Source organism: Botrytis porri (genome assembly GCF_014898465.1).
Source record: "Botrytis porri strain MUCL 3234 chromosome Unknown BPOR_007, whole genome shotgun sequence".
Classification (NCBI taxonomy): domain Eukaryota; kingdom Fungi; phylum Ascomycota; class Leotiomycetes; order Helotiales; family Sclerotiniaceae; genus Botrytis; species Botrytis porri.
Genome location: NW_024066081.1, coordinates 2,112,671 through 2,131,488, shown reverse-complemented (window position 1 = coordinate 2,131,488; position 18,818 = coordinate 2,112,671). Strand labels below are relative to the sequence as shown.

The window sequence follows — 18,818 nt, the reverse complement described above, 5'->3', positions numbered from 1 at the left end:
GGCGTCAAAAGGCGGATTAAAGTATTTCGTTTATTCCTGGGGTAATTTCAGAACAGAGAGATCGATTTTGCCGCGAGCATGGAGGTAAAGATCAAATGATGTGGTTGTTATACATATGGAGTCGGAAAGTTGGGAAGCGAAGCGGAGAGAGAGAAGAATTTTGACAGGGTGTAGTTGTGGCTGGTTTCAAAGTGGATTTCATAGCTATTGTCTGTGAAGTTAGGCGATCACTATGAATGCTGTGTTTATGGAGAGAGTATCAATATGGGGAGCTAGAGAGTGGGAAGGTTCTGGGGGGGGTAAAAGGAGGAGTTTTGTAGAGACGAGGTTAGGGGGGTGGATATTAATATGAAGTATTATGACTGTGAGCTAGCAAGCTATATATGTACATCTTGACAAGAAAGAGTTAATAGTTTAGTATATCTTTATCAAGTCAAAAGAGTATATACCTTGGATCAAGCTTAATCAACATGTAATAGTGAAAAGTTTTCAATCTCACCGAAGGTTTGATAGATTGTATACAGCATGCGCTTCGATTGTGAAGAGGCTTTAGGATACGGGACTAGAAGCGACACCAGCCGAAGTCAAGATCCATAGATGACTATAGACTTGGCTAAAAGTGAATTGCCATACCGATGCCAGGATTCACTCCTATTTCACATGATTTGTTAACCAATCATTATCTCTAAGGTAAAGCTTTTGTTGCACATCTGCAAGAGCTCGGTTTTGTTACCGACTATTTTCTCGTATCTAAAGTTCAGGTTTGTACCAAGGTTCAACCTTTGAGCAATGAATGGAAGGGATGAAAGTGCGGACAACATCGAACCTAACCGATCCAGTCACGTGAAAGTCACGATTTAATGTGAAAGGCCGAAAATCCAATACTGCGAAGTAATAAATGCCATTCCTAAGCTCAGAGAAAAACGCAAAAGCTGTCGAAAAGTTCCTGATCAATCGATCAATTCTCAAGCAAAGTGGTGTTGTGGTAGAAGAAATATTCTGTGTAGATCCTACTGCCTCCAACTTCATGATTTCTTTCACTCACCAACCACAACTACTATCGCATTGCAAAATGGCGTCACAAAATAATGCTTCACATGCAGAAGTATGGGATGATTCCACGCTTGTAGACTCGTGGAATCAAGCTCTACAAGAATATGAGGCAAGAATTTACACGCGGTTATGTGAACTTTGCTAATGCCAAAATAGAAATATCATAGTATCCATGCTCGAGGAGAGAAAGTTGAGGATGTTTTGAACGCCTTCGGTAAGCAAAGCGATGGATTGCAAGTTTGTCTTTCCCCGACCACTATGGTATTGCTAACTTTCGTAGGGATGGGGAGATGAATGAGGATAGCGGAGAAGTTGTTGAAGAACCGCTGGAAGAAAATATTGTCATGCAGAGCGAGTTTGAGCAAATCGATGACCACACCCAAGCAGGACCTAAAGTAAGCATTGAAAAGATCTACCAACATACATTTTGACTTATTCTTGTCCATCTTTAGAGTAATGACAAACCCGCACCAAAAGCGACCAAATCTGGTTCTTCTTCTTCTTCAAAAGCTCCAATACTACCACCGCAGTTAATTGGTCAAGGTAAGACGTGCAAATATTTTCATGATATACGTAAGATCCAAGCTGACGTGGAATTCTCATACAGTTCACGATGAAAATCTCAAGAATTTATTGATGTCGTGGTACTATGCTGGCTACTATACTGGATTGTATGAAGGCCAGCAGCAAAAGCAAGGTCCAAGTAAGGGTACATGAGAAGTATAAGGCATAGGATGAATCCTTTATGAGGGAACTATTATCACTACTGCGACTATCTGTGACATGGATAGTTTGAACCATCTGATCTTATTCAAGCCGGATCATTGAGATTGGGATGAAGTCCGAGCTGTGCCATGTTGTGCCGTTGTGGCAGATATCATATCCGTCGAAAGTATATGAGGGATGATCTCATGTTTAGCTTGTACTTCATGGAAAAACCAATGTTACAGAAGGTATAAAAAATGTGTATTATGGTTTCATGATTGATAATGGGTACCTTTCATCATTGCGCCTTCACCTAAGTTTCTTTACTCTTCTCACAATTATATCCCCCGAGGAGTTCATCATTATGCTTATGACTAGATGTGGAATTGGGGGACTTCATGAGCTCTTGCTAGTGTGTTTATGATATGGACGATAATGAACTCCTCAAATTGACAATGTATGGCGTAGTCCACCGCCGCATCCATTCTCAATAGGATTCTACAGAAGACATTACTGAATGTGGGCATGCGATGAAACGGTCACTTTCATCTCCACCCCTAGCATATCCAACCTCCAAAATCTTCAAGGTGACGAAATGTCCATCAATTCACGATCTTTTCCCGCCCTTCCATCAATTATCAGATAAATTTTCCCCTTCTTTTCATCCCCAAATCTAACGTTAGAGACATTGGTCTTTTTCATGGATTTCAACATTAAAGTTTATCTATAACTATCCAGTCTCCCGTCGTCCCATTATGACAGCTGAGACGAATCTGGCACGCGTCCCAGGAGGTCAAAACAGTAAATGTTAGGGCTGGACCGGGGTAAACTATTCTCATCGGGCAAAGATTGGAGTTCGATATAGGCTCTCCTATAGCCTGTACATACAATCTTCGGTAACCTTTGGCGTTAACATACAGGGATGAAAGATCTATGATTATCTAGTGTTTAGACTTGGCACAATGACAAGGGTTTTCATCACATCTTCATCCAAACCTCGTTTCTAAAACGTTGGATCTTTGCTTACAACCTTGAGTTAAGGTCTTTAGTGGTACTTTTTGCTTCTATCATGGCAGTTTGATTGAATTAGATCCGGACGAGTAGGTCTCCGAGTGGTACGATAAATCCTGGAGGCTTTTCTCCTCCGTTCATTGAGTCGTTTCGATCATGGATATTCGAAGCAAGTGCTTTTCATTCTGTCTTTGAGTCCTGGTATTGCACTTCTTATGGTTGAATTTATACCAAGACCTTCCCCCAAAAACTGATGCATTGTTTTTCGACATTCTATCATTCATGAACTTGTGAACACTTTCATTTGCCTTCTCTACTTTCTTTATTAATTACTATCACGAGCAGGCCCTCGACAGCTGGCTACTTTACCACTCAAATTAACTCACAATCATTGCACAAGCCAAGACAACTTTGATAGTTTAATTCCTCTCCGCAGCGCGGCTTACATATCATTCTTTCTTATTCATCTTATATCTATACGGCATTCAGTCCTTATATCCTAATATATCCATCATGAGATTCTCAGTAATCGCAGCATTGTGTGCAGCACCATTGGTATTAGCCAGTAATCTTCAACATGACTTGGCTGGACGGGGAATAATTACACCGGAATTTGCTGAGAGATCGTCTGAGCTCGTTGGCAATAAGAAGGAGATCACCATTATACAAGCGAAGAGTGAAGATATCATTATTATCTGGACCAACGATGGCAATGGAGCTGCAACTAAAACAGTTACCGAGACGAAGACTGTCGCCCAAGTAGCTGGCGCAACAGTAGCGCCAGCAGCACAGGCAACCCATACCGTTGTAGTGGGAGGCGCCGCTGGAAAGGTATATACACCTGAGACGGTCAACGCTGCTATAGGGGATATGATCGTGTTCAATTTCGAAATGGCAAATCACACACTCACACAATCAGCTTTCACAACACCTTGTGAAAAGTTGGCTAGCGGTGGAATGGACAGTGGCTTCGTGCCCAATGTTAATAATACCATCAGTCCACCCCCAGCAATGGCTATGCAAGTTATGGTTGATACTCCTCAATGTTAGTACACCACGGACGTCATTCAATCACGAACAACACTAACATGAGTACAGGGTTTTACTGTCGTCAAGCCGGTCACTGCGGTTCAGGAATGGTTTTCAGTATCAATCCCACTGCCGACAAAACTCAAGCACAGTTCAAAGCAATGGCTGTTGCACAAAATGGTACTGGAACACAGAGTGCCATTCAAGGAGGATCCTCTGCTGGCGGAGCCAGCAGTGGAACATCTTCAAGTGCTGTTGCTTCGGCTGGCGCGGCAGTTTCTACCGCGTCAGTCGCTCCTGGGACTGGGACAGTTGGTGCTGATGGAACTTGCTCATGCAGTTGTCTTTGTGGACAAGCTGCCTTCCCAAATGCTGCCGTACAGGGAGTTGGAATGTTTGGTGGGGTTTCTGGTTAGTATTTCTCTTTTCATGATTATTCATTCTCATTGCTTGAATCTAATATTTATGCAGGTGCTATGTCCATGTCTTTACTAGAAAAGTAAATGAATGAATGAGGGATGAAATCATCACCTGTTCTTCTTTTCCTTCTCAGTATAGATTGACTACACGCATAATGTTAGAATGGGGAAAATATGAGTTTGCTTTTTATGATATGATGGAAAGAGCAGTCGCCCATAAGAGGCTTGACGCTTAGGATATGAATATGGGAAAACTTCATGTATATGACTGGATCGTATGTAGGCTTGGAGTCTTTAGATGTGTGTGAGATGTCTTAATAATAGTTTTTTTATATAATGCTCTACCGTAAAGGAATGAATAACATATAAAGTTGTTTATCAACAGCATTATCTACATAATCCATACATACAGAATGTTTTCATCGAACCTTTTGACCACCATCTCATCGACAGAAAAGTATTGATTTCAAATTTCAAATTTCACGTGCACTTTTCCAGTGTAAGATCACCTCCCCACTCACTTATTAAACTCTAAGGTTAATTAACTCAAATTTTAAAATCTGGGTCCTTTTTTACTTGAAGTTCATACGAGGCAATTCATTATACAATTTCTATCTATCATGTCACCTTATTATTCTCCAGTACCTATGGCCCAGTATTGGTAAGTAGGTAGTCAAAACAAAGCAATAATCCATCCATGAAATAAATGAAATAACTTCCCCCCCAAACCCCCCAATACATACAAAATCCATCCATCCAAAAACCCCCCATTAATTCCCCCATCACAGCCTATGAAACCCCCCCAACCTCCGGTACCTGACACTAAAGCACCTGTAGCTCAACTCTAAAATTAGCGCTGCATGTCCCCCGAATTTCAATCCTTCCCCGCCAAGCAGGCCAAGCCCCACCAAACCCCATTCAGCAGATTCGTACCAGAACAGGAGGAATGACGGGCGACTTTCATTTCTTTTACGAATTGGGGGTTTGAAACACTCACTTACACCTTTATATCTACGAAGTACATACCTTTTTCAAGGAAATTTGATTCTGTTGATTTCGTTGCGTAGTGTCGCTGTCCTCTCTTTTATTCATCGATCGAGTTGTTGTAAAGGTTTCATACATACATATTCTTTTAGTTATTGAGTTCTTTTATTGAAATTTACTGTCGCAAGCACAATTACAGTCTCAAACGTCAAATCCATACATACGATCTTCGCGCAAGATTCCAAACCCAAATCCAACCTCAACACCATTCCAATCAACCAAACCCCCACCACCAACCAACCGCAAAAATGCAAACCCCAACCCTCCTCACCATCTCTCTCCTCTTCCTCTCCACCGCCCGCTCCGTAACCGCCACTCCTCCCGCCTGTCTCCTCGCAGCCATCAACGTCCAATCCGATCCCTCCGATCTCAAGGCCCTGTGCGGAACATTGGAACATGCGGTCACGGGAAATATCACGGATAAATGTGAGGGGGATAGTTACAAGGAGGCTGTGAGCTCTTATCAGGCTACTTGTTTTGAGGGCGCGGGGGTGAATATCAGTGAGTTTTTTTGTGTTTGTTTGCTTTTGAGAGTTGTGTTTTGCAAGGGGGAAAGGACGGGAGAGAAGAGGGGAGGATAGGTTCTACAGGCACAGCTTGGGGTTCTTGTTAATAGGAGAGATGAGAGGAAATAAAAGGTCCAAAATTAACCAAACTCCAGCAATCACATCTTCCTCCGCCTCCGCCACAGGCACAAACACAGCATCTATCTCTGGCTCTACCTCCGCCTCCGCAACCGCAACCGCAACAGGAAGCGGCGCAAAAGCTACCGGAACCGCCTCCGCAACTGGATCGAGCGGATCGAGCGCTAGTGCGACGGGAAGTACTGCGGGTGCGAGCGCGGCTACGGCGACGGGTGCTGCGGGTGCTTTGGTTGTTCCGGGATTGTTGGGAGTTGTGGGATTAGTTGGTGCGGTTTTCTTTTAGGGGAGGGAGGGTGATTGTATATGGGGAGGGGAGGGGAAATGTAGCCTGGTGCTAGATAAGATGTGAGAGGATAGTTTGAGGGAGAATGATACGGTCTCAGAGGTGGAAGATGAATTTGTGCATATTTCAGAGATACCAGGATGTTTTCTTTTCAATTACAGTTTAGTGGAGCGAAGTTTGAGATGCATGGATAGTTCAATAAATCGAAGATGTTCAATTGTGCTTTGTTGGTTTGTTTTATGAGTTTCTTTCTTGGTATTATACGTCATGTTATATCATGTCATATCTTCAGTGTTGAGGAGATTTGAGGAGTTGATTTACTCGCTAGAGTTTGCGCTTGAGAACAATATTTCGTTTCGTTTCGTTTCGTTTCGTTTTATTATTCCAGATAATTTTCCTAGCGTCATATCATTTTGCGAGAGGCTACTCAATAGATACTCTGGAAAAGTTTCTGCGTGTCTACGTATCATCTGCATGTCTACTCTTCTTGACTTTGGGTTTGCTATTCTATTAGGTATTTAATTAGATATTTTATTAAATATTCTATACTATTCTATACTATTCTATTCCCTCCCATATTGAAAATCAAGTAGTATACTTCTCAGTCTAATAGGAGTTGATATGGATTAATATATGTGTATATATTTATATCTGATCTCAACTTTGAAGTTACCCCCCCCCCTTGAATTTCAATTTCAAAATCTTGGTAATGTTTTTCATTTAGTTTATGTAGTTTATGTAGTTCACATAGTCTATCTAATCGATCAGTTCAGCATTTGTAGCTTGGAGGATTGAAGACTTGAACTTCCATTTGCTAGTCGAGGTTCTTCTTGAAGTTGATGTGTTGTACTCTTGGTGCTAGGTTGCTGCTGGCTGCTGGCTATTATGACTGTTATGTTTGTTATGGTTATTATAGTATTTTATATCCTATGCTTAGGTTCCATTTTTTGCTCGGGCTGGCTTGTTTGGTTTTGTATGTAGAAATGTGGTTGTGTGTGGTTGTATACACCTAGGTATGAATTTACAGATAATCTTATTTCTTCAAATTTGTATCTACTAACTGACCAACTCACTCACTCACTCACTCACTCACTAAATACTCAGATAACAAGGTATCCAAATATCGAAACGAAGTATCTGACTCTCTGACTCTGCAAGTACCAGAGCAAGATGAAGGGTTGGGGATGTTGATGTGAATGTAGATATGGATGTGGATGTGGTATTGATATGGTATTGATGTGAGTATGAATATGTAGATATTATGATTGTATACCTGATTATCATTTTTCCTCTATCCATGATCTATTCTTCGACCATCCATCCATCATCTATTCAACATCTACCCCTTTCATCCACACGTGAGATCTAAATAAGTATGAACGTTACAATGACTATGTATATTCCCCTCCCCTCCCCTCTCCTCTCCCCTCTGCTTACCCCATACCAATCCTCAATCTTCAACGATGACAACTCGTTGACTCCTTGATACCATCTACCTGAAATCCAGTAAACTTCCTTCTCATTAACGTCTCATATTGATGTCTCTTTTTGGTCCCCTCTAGTTTTATCTTGATTATTTTCTTCTATTCGTATCTGTATCTGTATCTGTATCTGTATCTGTATCTGTATCTGTATCTGCAATCTTCGCGGTTGTATTTACAGGATTAGACTGTCGTATAGAATGCTGTTGTATGAATATCAATTCTTTCTCTTAAAGTTGATTTATAGAGAGGTAAGTTGTGAGTTGCTGGGAGGTATACTAACTGAACTTCATTCCACTTGTCTTCACTTGTCTTCATCCGAAGTGACTTGACTCGACTCGATTACATCATATCTAAACACAAAATAAAATATCCAGCATCAGCATCCAGCATCATTATCCAGCATGAGCATCTGAAAACAAACCCAACCAGCAGCCCGCAAAAACAATATAAATGATCCCATCAGAGTCAATAATTACTCACCATTAATCCCAAAAATATATCAGATCGGATAGCAGACTACTAATAGTAAATTAAACGCTCCTAGCATTTAACTTCAATGTCTAGTGTATGAGTATCCTACCCAGAGTTTTCACTCTAGCATAAGCCGAACTTTGGTGGCTAGATTTTTGTAGTGTGATATACAAAGTGGAGAGTATTGTAGGTCCTAGGTGTTTGCGTGAAGGCTAGGGATCCGCTCGGGAGGTGAAAAAATATCAAATCAAGAGCGGTATCATGGCTAATGTGTAAATGGAAGGGGCAGTGAAGAAGAAGAGAAGGATTGATGACTTCAACCTTGAGAGTGTCATCAAAAAGATTGCTATGCCGCTCTTGTGATTCCATTTCGTTTCTAGAAAGTATAAAGGCAGCAGTTTGGAGATGATATGCAACTTGCAATATCCCCCGCTTGAATTCGTATTTGTGATAAAGCTATTTAGTGTGCAACCATCATCCATTTAAGTAGTGATTAAAACTTTTAATCATGGCTCAAGACTGAGCTATATTCACACGCTCATATTGAGCATAAAATCTGACTGTGAACTCTTAGTTTAGTAGCTTTAGCAAAGCTTATCGTTCTCTCAAAGCCTCTCCTTCCCTCAAATCTCAACTCAACCACCAGTAGCCTCTCTATAAAAGCTCAAACTCCCATTTGCCCCCGCCGTAACAAATGCCTCACTTCTTCCCTGCACCTTCGGCAACCATTTGACAGCCCAGAGCGCTTTATCTGTCTCACTATGGGTCGCCACGCAATTTCTTCCCTCGATACTCCATACCTTGACTTTACCATCCCAAGCACCACTAACTAAATATTCGCCTGTAAAACTCCAGTCGATGCTGAAAATCCAGGCTGTGTGGCCTGTCATATTAGCGACTTGTTCGCCATGGGTAACGGAGTAGAGGGCAATCGTTGTGGAGTCACCAGCGGCAGCCAGATAGGTGGAAAGGGGAGAGAAGGAGATGGTGCGGATTGGTTGAATGAGGCCTGAATTTGTTAGTATGCTAGCCCTTGTCTCGTCTTAGTTCAACTGAATTGTGAGACTTACCAGGTAAACTATGTACCATTCTCCCCGTATCATTATTAAAAACATAAACACATCCATTCTCATGTCCACTGGCCGTAAATCTTCCATCCGCACTAATATCCACACATAGTCCAAAGCTTCCCTTCGTCTCGTATTCTCTCATTTTCTTGCCTACACTTTTCTTTCCCGCATTCTCTTCAACTCCTTGTAATAAATCCCATACCCCAATCTTCCCATCAATTGTCGTTGCTGCAAGGAAATTTCCATCAGCACTTAATGCGAGCGCCCAGATTTCACCAGGCTTATTGCCATCGAGAATGTGGCCATGATGAGACCATTCTTCTGATCCATCTGCGTTTGGAGAAGAGCTCCAAATACTGACAGTACCATCGAAACCGGCGGATGCTGCGATAGTGCCAGATCGAGAGGTACAGATGTGATGACAGCCGAGTTTGTGGGCGGGGAGAGTCTGGGTTAGAGAGGGGGGCGTGGTGAGTGTGCTGTGGACTTTAAGGGAGGATGTGCCGGAGGCGGAGAGTATAGAGCTGGGTGTTACCGCGAGGGAAAAGATGTCTGTTTTATGGGCTGGGGTGGGTTAGCATGAAGGCTGGATTTGAGGTATAGCTTCTGGTGTAAGCGGGGATGGCGAGGTAGAGGGGCAGTCTGGAGGATTTACCATCATCGATCGTATGCGTTGCAAGGTATTGTTTCGACTTTTAAATGTTAGCGCATGAATTTTTATATTCAGGGGCTTACATACCATTGTCACCGGTTCATTTGAATATTTAGGTATACGATTTTTGGAAAAAGGAGTGGCTTTGGTAGAAGTTGTGAATAAAGTTGAAGCTCTAGAAGCTTTGGCGGGGTTGAAGAAAATATCATGACCTCACAGATAATTTCACCAAACACTGTTTACATAACACGAAGATAAGATTTCAAATATTGATGATGCAGTAGGATATTCTTATTTTGATGTACAGTTTAATAAATTGTACCAGTTCTGGGGATGAATACCTCACGGTTCAGGATCTCTTCCTCATGTCCCAAACGCCATAGCTGATGACATACATGATCATCTCCATTTCTGATTCTCACCAGCTCCTTGGTCTCGCATACCTTCCAAATTCCTCAAATTCCCTCCCACCCCTCATAATCACCTAATCGATTCTTCTAGAGCCAATAATCTGCTTAGGGTTCTTCTCCTCATAGATCTTTCTTGCAGCCTCCTTAGCTGCTTTCTTCTCTGCCCGCTTAGTTTCCAACTCCTCTAATTCTGCCTCTTTCTTTGTCTTTCCCTCTGCAGCTCTTGCTTTTCCTGCTTCTATTCTTACTTTCTGCTCAGCTATCTCATCTGCTCTGGCTTCTCTTGCAGCGGCGTTTGCTTCGTGTGCATTGGTCTTGAATAAAGTCTTAATTTCTACATCATTGTTAACCGCCATCTTCTGATGTATAATGTAGAAATTCTTTACCAGCAACGCAATAAGGACATAGTAAATGTGCTCTCTTAATATGTCCACAAGCAGAGCATCTATTCAAGTTTGTAACATCTTGTAATCCTTTGCCTGCCATTTGCCTGTGTCTCTTCTTCATGTGTGAAGTCTTCTTCTTTGGTACGGCCTTCAGTATTCCCTCCCATAATCCTTCAAGAAATCCGGGAATATTAAGATGTATCGCAGATGGAATGGCGAGTACTGGAAGTAATGGATGGGACAACTGTCGCGAGTATAAAGTTGTTGATCTCGTTGCGAAAGTTGCTGTTGCAGGCGCCAATCGCGGAAAGAATGACGAAAGTATCGACGACGTAGTAGCATGAGCTGCCGCCATATTGATTGAGATATGGAAGGAGAATTAACAGAGTACGTATGAGTATTCAACCTCACTGTCGATACTAATTCATCAAAATCTTGAATCTTTCACTTCTCGGCTCGCATGGTTAATCCACTAGTTTCCACTCACAGATAAGCTAGCGCATTTTAAGATTAGCTTAGATTTGCCCAATTCCTTTCCCCTGAAGTGCACGCTATATTGCCAAAATAATCTGGAGACTGACCTCCTTCCCTAACTTTGTTCTTTATCAACGACTTTTGATTGCATTTTACCTTCGAAGATAAACATCTTCGTTTTGGTTTCTATTCAATTCAAAGATAACACTCTCGTTTAGAAAGACTCAACATTTAATACACTCTTTCCAAGATGTCAACAATAACTGATAGACATGCTCCTCAACCTTCCGTATTCCCAAAAAGCCATGTTGGTTTCGATAGTATCACATCACAAATCGAGCGCAAGCTCTTGAAACGCGGTTTCCAGTTCAACGTCATTTGCGTCGGTGAGTTTGCTTGACACATTGTTGACAAGTGATTTGGGAGATTTTTCTAATAGATTTCTCTTGTAGGACAAACTGGTCTCGGAAAATCCACCCTCATCAACACCATTTTCGCCTCACATTTGATCGATTCCAAGGGAAGACTCACCCCAGATGAGCCAGTACGATCTACCACCGAAATTCAAACTGTTTCCCACATCATCGAGGAGAATGGCGTTAAGCTGCGACTCAATATTGTCGATACCCCAGGTTATGGAGATCAAGTCAACAATGATAGATGCTGGGATCCAATCGTCAAGTACATTAAAGATCAACACTCTGCATACCTCCGAAAGGAACTTACAGCTCAAAGAGAAAGATATATTCAAGATACCCGTATTCACTGTTGTTTGTTCTTCATTCAACCTTCTGGCCATGCCTTGAAGCCAATTGATATTGTGGTTTTGAAGAAGCTTTCAGATGTTGTCAATGTCGTACCAGTTATCGCCAAGTCGGATTCTTTGACTTTGGAGGAACGTGCTGCATTCAAGGAGCGTATAAAGGAGGAATTCGCTTTCCACAACTTGAAGATGTTCCCATACGAGAATGATGAGTTTGATGAGGAAGAGAAAGCTTTGAACGCACAAATCAAGGTATATTTCACTGCATTGGTCTCTCGAGAAGCAAACTAACAACATCAGGACATCATCCCATTCGCCGTTGTTGGATCTGAGAAGGATATCATTGTTGGAGGCAAGCCAGTTCGAGGACGTCAAAACAGATGGGGTGTTATTAATGTCGAAGACGAAAATCACTGCGAATTCGTCTACCTACGAAACTTCCTTACCCGAACCCATCTCCAAGACCTTATCGAAACCACATCCCAAATCCATTACGAAACATTCCGTGCTAAGCAATTGTTGGCCCTCAAGGAGAGTAGTGCTGCAGGACATGCTGGTAGCAGACCAATCAGTCCATCAGCTGATAGAGAGTTGAGCAGAAACTCCCAAAGAATGACCATGAACGGTTATTAGAGAGATTGATGGGACATGAGTGATGGCTAGTTAGTGGTCATACTGGGATCTGGTGAGTTTGGATGATTGGTTGTGTTTATGATGGCGAGATGGTATTTGCCAAAAGCGACAATTTTTTGAAAGGAGATTAGAGGAGAGTTTAATGGACTGCTTTTGTGGAGCCGGGCTTTTCTAAACTGAATATTGCTACATTTCTCCTTTGCCTAATTAGCCCTTTTTCTTTAATATTCAGAGGGTTCATTTCAATAGTAAATAATAAGATCTTCTTTTGATTCTTGGGTTCAACCATATCTTGTGATTCTGTCTATGGAACTCGAATGAGCAGTATCTGATCTCATTAATTGACGTTGCATTATTGATATCACCTTGATCAAACTAATGGATTGAAAGGCCTTGATAGTAGGCAGATCTGGCCATAAGGTTCCATCCAGCGGTCCGCATCAGAGTATGATGTGGCTGGCTCTCCTGGCCTAAAATCTCGGGCCTAAAAGAACCCCTAGGCGCTAACGTCGATAAGGGGTTTCCCCAGCTTTATCGCACGACCAGCACGCACCAATCATTTAAGCGTCCCTCAACCATTTCCACCTCCGAAATATCATTTTCTACACATATGTGTTTTCTCCAACCGCCACTCCTGCGACATAGTATCCTACGCAATACCTCAATTGCACTTCGTTTTCCTAGCTCTTGTTCACGGAATCTTAGTAAGGGTCTTCTGGCGAATATTGTGGATATGTCTCGTATGTTTCTTCCTTGCTGCTCTCTTGTTTCTTGTTTTTGTGCTTCTTGAGGGAGGAGGGAAAGAAAGATCTTGATAGATACATCTGAAGAGATTGAAAGTTGAACTCAAAAATAATGCTCAAAATCCACAACTAACACTACCTACCCTCCCCCAGCCATCCCTCCCACCACCAACCCCATCATCATCAGCGGTCCCTCGGGCGTCGGAAAGGGCACGCTCTACTCGCGACTCCTGGCCAACCACCCCACGCTCTTCACAACCTCCATTTCGCACACGACGCGCGCGCCGCGTCCTGGAGAACAGCGCGATGTGGATTACTACTATGTGTCGATGGAGGAGTTTGAGGCGATGATTGCGGCGGGGGATTTTGTCGAGCATGCGATGTTTGGGGGGAATCGGTATGGGACGAGTCGGAAGATGATTGAGAGTAAGAGGGGGGAGGGAAAGGTTGTCGTGTTGGATATTGAGATGGAGGTGGGTTTTTGGATTTCTTTTATGTTTATTATTTTTGTTTTTTATTTTTTGTTTTTGTGGGAGAGAGGAGAGGGGAAGGGGAAGGGGAAGGCGGTTACTACTCTCCCCTTCTCTCTCCTTTCCCCCCACCATTTCAAAAGAACACAATCACTAACACTCTGAAAACCCCCAGGGCGTAAAACAAATCCACGCGCTCACTCCCCCCTTCCCCGCCCGCTACATATTCATATCCCCCCCCTCCACCGCCTCGCTCTCCCCCTACCAAGTTCTCGAGAAGCGCTTGCGCGGACGAGGAACAGAAAAGGAAGAATCGATTCAAAAGCGTTTGGAACAGGCAAAGCTGGAATTGGAGTATGCGAAGAAGGAGGGCGTCCATGATAAGATTATCGTGAATGATGATTTGGAGGTTGCGTATCAGGAGTTGGAGGATTTCATTTTTGGTAAGGGGGGAAAGGCTGCGGATGAGAAGGAGGCGGGGGTTAGTGTTCTGGATTGAGGTAGAGTGGGCGAGAGGAGAAAATGAGATTGTGGGGTGTAGAGGGTAGTTTGGGTTGAGTGTGTAGAATGAAAGTTTGCATGGCGAGAGAAGTCTCCCTTGGATGTGCAAAGGCCATGAGGAGTCATAGATAGAAATTGTGTGGTTCTTTAGATGGGATTTGGGAGACATAGAAAAGGCTTATACCTAGACAAAAGAATGCATACAGTATCAACCTTCAATTTCATAAAATCCAAAGTACAAATGATGAAATTGTATGTTTCTCGGGTATCGAAAGGGGCTGTAAATTGAAGGGTCGATTTGGAGGTCATATTTGCGGAGTGGTCATTTTCTGTAGGCCATAACTTTGAGACCAATTATCATACCTGGGAGACCAATTTCGAGGCAGGTCAGGTGAAATAGACCAATTCGCAGCATCCACAATCCCGGGGGATCAACTTCATCGCACTCAACACCACAAAAAGAACTCTAGTCTCACAGCATCATTGAGAAACTTTATTAAAGGGCCTACCCATATCATATGGTTCTGATACCACACAACGAAATTTAACGAATGATTCCCGCCACATTCACCCATGCCTCCATCTATCCATACGATTCACCGAGCACAGGAAACAAATCCTAGGTAATCCACGCATTCTAGAATAAATGACCGAATTTCAACACCCCTCACAATGAAAAGAATTCCCATACGCGTTCTAGAATTTTTATAATTGGAGGACAAGGACTGGACCGAAATGCAGCTCCGACGCTGTAACACCTTGAATGGGGGGTTCAAATGTAATGTAATGTGAAATGTATAATGAAATTGAAAATGGAAATAAAATCGAGGTTCCTGGAGATGAGAAATATCCGGGGGATTTTGCGAAATTCTTTCGCGCCTGCCTGCCTGCTCGCCTGTCTTAAGACTCCATCCTTTCTCTCTGGGGGAGGGGGAAACTTGTTCTTTAAGAGTCGTTCTTCGGATTGTAGGATTTTCTGTAATTTTGAATCATATTATGTCGAATTGGAGAGGTCTGATAACATCGGAAGATAAGAAACGTATAATCGAATCGAGGTCTATTTCTTTCCTTGTGCGGCGGCGAGTGCTTCGGCTGCTTTTCTTTCGTCGGCTGGGAGGGGGAGTTAGTAGGTATAGATGAATAGATGGATAGATAGAGGATATGGGAAATCATACCTTTCTTTTGCTTTTCCATTAATAGAACACGGGTCTTATCTTTCTCGGCTTGCATTTGCGATTTGGACATTCCGCTTCCGGCTTTCTGGTTGGGGAGGGAGGGTTAGTGTATGTGTTTTAAGATAGAGAGATAGAGAGAGAGAGAGGGAGAGAGAGAGAGAGAGCAGCGGCATCTTCATAGTATAACATGTGAATAACTTAAAATTCGAGGAACCTCAAAACAAGATAGAAGAATAGAACATACAGCAAGTTGAGCCTGTTTCTTAGCATTAGCCTCACGGGACTTTTCTCTCTGATTTCCTCTCGCCATTTTTGAATAATTAAGAGTTTGGTATTAGAAGTATATTGTGTATATGTGTGTCAGATGTGTGGTGTGGCCTTTTGTGTTTTTTGCAAAATGCAAAAATGAGGGTTTGGTCAGATTGTGGAAAAGAGAAAATGAATGGTGAGGCTGAGAGATATGCACGGAGACAGAGAGAGAGATGAATGTTCTGGATTATTGATACGGAGAATCGGAGGATGGGTTTAAGCGAAGGTGGATTGGGGCTGTTTGATTGGTGAATTGGGGGGTTAGTGAGAATGAATGAGAAGAATGGATGGATGTGAATGTGGATGTGGATATGATAGGAAAGGAAAGGATATAGAAATAGAAATAGAAATAGAAATAGAAATAGAAATAGAAATAGAAATAAAAATCGTAGAATACTTTAATTTATGGACTTGATTGGAGGATGGGAATTTGAGAGTTTCGTTTCAAATGACTGGTGAGTAGGAGGTATCTATCTACCGCTACTACGTCTACAATAACATAATAAACGCAAGTTATAAAAAGATTTGTATGTATACTAAGTCTATTGTATGTCCATTGTATGTTGTACATCCTTCACAAAGAATATTCATTCAACCATTGGCCATAAGTTTCTTTTATTCCTCCTCTTCTCTCTTCTCTCTCTTCTTTCAGCAACTCGGTAGAGTCTGCACATTCAAATCATGAAACATCCTTACCCAAAAGGCATTTTTCATCCAATGATTGGAACTCGACTTTTATATCACGAAACTGAGCCATGTCCAAACCTCCCACTGACTTAACTACCAATTCATGCATTGCTTTTCTCCTTTATTGGATAAGAAGTGACTCTGTTACGACGATGATCGATGTCAAGCGCGTCTTTTCAACTCTTTCGCGCCCGAGAGGAGTTTTCCTTGAACACCTTGAAGCAAACCGGGTTTGGGTGATCAAACCTTACCTATTTTCATCCATTCATTTCTGTCCTCAGAAGAGAATAAGTTCTAGAGCTTGTACATGATGGTCAAAGAATCTCTAGATAATCTATGTGTGATTGGATTTCCTTTCATCTTTGGGGAAATCATGGGATAATAAAGAGTTCATTCACCCCACAATAGCTACATCTTTTGGCGTCAAAAGTTGAGTCAAAGGGTTTGGGGGATTTCTTCTTTCAATCTTCATACACATTCACCTTTTCGTTTTCTTGTGTCTGTTGTCTGTTGTCTGTTGTCTATTGTCTATTGTCTTTTGTCTATTCACGAAGACTATAGGACGATTTCGAAAGAATCCTTATTTCTATTGTTAGAATCATTCAAACAATGAAGTCAGGACTTCAATAACGAACAATTGTTTTATTTAATATATCTTCTTCTCCTCCTGTCTAAGATTCGGAATCTGTTTCTTACTTTTTTGACTTTGAAAATTATCATACACTTCTTCACCATCTTTCTAAAACTTCTATACACAACTACAACTATACAACACAACTTGGCTTTACCAAGTTTCATACTTAATTTTTACTACTTACATACTTTGAAAGTATTCCAAAACTCTTCCGTCTACTGTAGGCAGTTTACTACTACACTTATTTACCCCAACTGTAAGTTCTTCCTTGTCGTCGTCTTTGATATAACTCAAGACACTTGGCTAACACATTCTTAGACTCGGAATTCATACATATATTCGTCCCTTAATACAATATAAATCACAATGTTGAACGTCAAACAAGCCGGTCGAGGCTTCGTTATTCTGAACATCATCCGTGTTATGAACATTATCGCACTCCTCGATGTTATCGCAGCAAGTTGGATCATGCTTGTCATGACCGTCAAGACCTCTAACGTAAGTCCCTCCCCCCGTTCCTGATTATATTAGTACCCAACTAACACCTCATCTAGTTCTTCTTCTTTGATGGAGTTTCTCACTTCATCACCAGCTCCATCGGAATCTTCCTCATCATCTCAGAACTCTCCCTTTTCAAGAAATACTTTGAGAATTTCTGGCCTCTCCTCTGTCCCCATAATGGTTTCCTCTTCCTCGGTCTTTCCATGTTAGCTCTTGGTTTCAATATCCTCGGAAACTTGAACAAGAATGCCACTTCTGTTCAAAACTTAGGATTACCCATGTGGCGTGTGGTTATTTCTTCAGGATGTCTTTCAGCTATTCTAGGAGGTATCAATTGTATTGCCGTAAGTTATCTTCCCTCCTACTCCTCTTCCCTTTATATTTTATAACAAGTCCACTAACAACCTCACAGTCCCAAATCTTCACCACCAAAACCAAAACCGCACGCCAACTCCGCGCCCACGGCGCCACCGACACTCCCAACCCTTACGAAAAACGTCTGTCCCTCCCCTCCTCCATCAACAACGATCTCCCCTCTTACTACACCAATCCCGCCGAACGCCGCAAATCGCGCTTCCCCTTCCGTCTCCCTCTCCGCGCTTCCCAAATCCACATCTCCAAACCCGTCATCTCGGACCCGCAACCCTTCCACCCAGATCTGGAAGTCGGCGAAAGCTATGATCATCAGAAAATGGATAGAAGCAGTCCGATCGTACCGGGTGTCGAGAGACCACCTACCGCAATGCATCCTGCGAATTTGAGACCCCCGCCTGCGCCGAGAAGTAGCGTCTATAGTGTTGCGAGTAACGTGACGAGGTTTACGAGGATTTAGATGGTTTGGGCGTGGACAGGGCCAATTTGGCGGGAATGGAAGTCGATCAATCGATCGATCAATCAAAAAGTTTAGTTTAGCTTGGCATGGCATAGCGTAGCGTAGCTTAGGGTAGGATAGGATAGGGTAAATAGCGAGCTTCTTATGATCTAGGAATACATTGCGATGGAACTGGTGTTTAAAGGTGTTTAGGGAATGGATGAATGTGCGGAATACCCCAATGATCCTTTTTTGCTTTTTTACTTTCTTGTCTTGTCTTTTTTACGGAAGAAAAACAGGGGTTGATGAGATGGCATGGGATGGGAGGGGATGAGATGGGATGAGATGAATGAGTAAATGGATTTCCTAATGATGATTCACGAATTTCATTTCTATACCCACTTTGTTTTAATAATACTTACTATTACGTTACTTTACATTTTATTTCTTTGAACA

The 18,818-nt window shown here is 42.2% G+C and overlaps 9 protein-coding genes across 9 annotated transcripts; 6 read left to right on the top strand and 3 right to left on the bottom strand.

Moving 5' to 3' along the window:
* Window positions 1-1,072: 1,072 nt before the first annotated feature.
* On the top strand, window positions 1,073-1,770 carry EAF01_005983 (uncharacterized protein; the record flags this gene model as incomplete). The annotated part of the gene is made up of 5 exons (XM_038914237.1): window positions 1,073-1,162; window positions 1,210-1,286; window positions 1,334-1,448; window positions 1,506-1,596; window positions 1,661-1,770. The coding sequence occupies 5 exons, from the start codon at window positions 1,073-1,075 to the stop codon at window positions 1,768-1,770; spliced, it is 483 nt and encodes a 160-aa protein (XP_038770686.1).
* A 1,214-nt stretch (window positions 1,771-2,984) lies between these two features.
* On the top strand, window positions 2,985-4,547 carry EAF01_005982 (uncharacterized protein). Its single transcript, XM_038914236.1, has 3 exons — window positions 2,985-3,814; window positions 3,868-4,209; window positions 4,270-4,547. The coding sequence occupies exons 1-3, from the start codon at window positions 3,283-3,285 to the stop codon at window positions 4,299-4,301; spliced, it is 906 nt and encodes a 301-aa protein (XP_038770685.1). The 5' UTR covers window positions 2,985-3,282; the 3' UTR covers window positions 4,302-4,547.
* A 567-nt stretch (window positions 4,548-5,114) lies between these two features.
* On the top strand, window positions 5,115-6,199 carry EAF01_005981 (uncharacterized protein). The gene is made up of 2 exons (XM_038914235.1): window positions 5,115-5,762; window positions 5,923-6,199. Exons 1-2 carry the CDS (start codon window positions 5,510-5,512, stop codon window positions 6,186-6,188), a joined length of 519 nt encoding a protein of 172 aa, XP_038770684.1. The 5' UTR covers window positions 5,115-5,509; the 3' UTR covers window positions 6,189-6,199.
* Window positions 6,200-8,544: 2,345 nt separating this feature from the next.
* On the bottom strand, window positions 8,545-9,955 carry EAF01_005980 (uncharacterized protein; the record flags this gene model as incomplete). The annotated part of the gene is made up of 4 exons (XM_038914234.1): window positions 8,545-9,152; window positions 9,214-9,777; window positions 9,869-9,905; window positions 9,953-9,955. 4 exons carry the CDS (start codon window positions 9,953-9,955, stop codon window positions 8,779-8,781), a joined length of 978 nt encoding a protein of 325 aa, XP_038770683.1. The 3' UTR covers window positions 8,545-8,778.
* Window positions 9,956-10,349: 394 nt separating this feature from the next.
* Window positions 10,350-11,016, bottom strand: EAF01_005979 (uncharacterized protein; the record flags this gene model as incomplete). The annotated part of the gene is made up of 2 exons (XM_038914233.1): window positions 10,350-10,609; window positions 10,662-11,016. 2 exons carry the CDS (start codon window positions 11,014-11,016, stop codon window positions 10,350-10,352), a joined length of 615 nt encoding a protein of 204 aa, XP_038770682.1.
* Window positions 11,017-11,385: 369 nt separating this feature from the next.
* Window positions 11,386-12,531, top strand: EAF01_005978 (uncharacterized protein; the record flags this gene model as incomplete). The annotated part of the gene is made up of 3 exons (XM_038914232.1): window positions 11,386-11,521; window positions 11,588-12,150; window positions 12,199-12,531. The coding sequence occupies 3 exons, from the start codon at window positions 11,386-11,388 to the stop codon at window positions 12,529-12,531; spliced, it is 1,032 nt and encodes a 343-aa protein (XP_038770681.1).
* Window positions 12,532-13,141: 610 nt separating this feature from the next.
* Window positions 13,142-14,243, top strand: EAF01_005977 (uncharacterized protein; the record flags this gene model as incomplete). The annotated part of the gene is made up of 3 exons (XM_038914231.1): window positions 13,142-13,271; window positions 13,428-13,747; window positions 13,920-14,243. 3 exons carry the CDS (start codon window positions 13,142-13,144, stop codon window positions 14,241-14,243), a joined length of 774 nt encoding a protein of 257 aa, XP_038770680.1.
* Window positions 14,244-15,302: 1,059 nt separating this feature from the next.
* On the bottom strand, window positions 15,303-15,730 carry EAF01_005976 (uncharacterized protein; the record flags this gene model as incomplete). The annotated part of the gene is made up of 3 exons (XM_038914230.1): window positions 15,303-15,355; window positions 15,421-15,505; window positions 15,665-15,730. 3 exons carry the CDS (start codon window positions 15,728-15,730, stop codon window positions 15,303-15,305), a joined length of 204 nt encoding a protein of 67 aa, XP_038770679.1.
* Window positions 15,731-16,285: 555 nt separating this feature from the next.
* EAF01_005975 (uncharacterized protein) lies at window positions 16,286-18,762 on the top strand. Its single transcript, XM_038914229.1, has 4 exons — window positions 16,286-17,306; window positions 17,369-17,548; window positions 17,605-17,895; window positions 17,964-18,762. The coding sequence occupies exons 2-4, from the start codon at window positions 17,417-17,419 to the stop codon at window positions 18,381-18,383; spliced, it is 843 nt and encodes a 280-aa protein (XP_038770678.1). The 5' UTR covers window positions 16,286-17,306; window positions 17,369-17,416; the 3' UTR covers window positions 18,384-18,762.
* The last annotated feature ends 56 nt before the right edge of the window (window positions 18,763-18,818 follow it).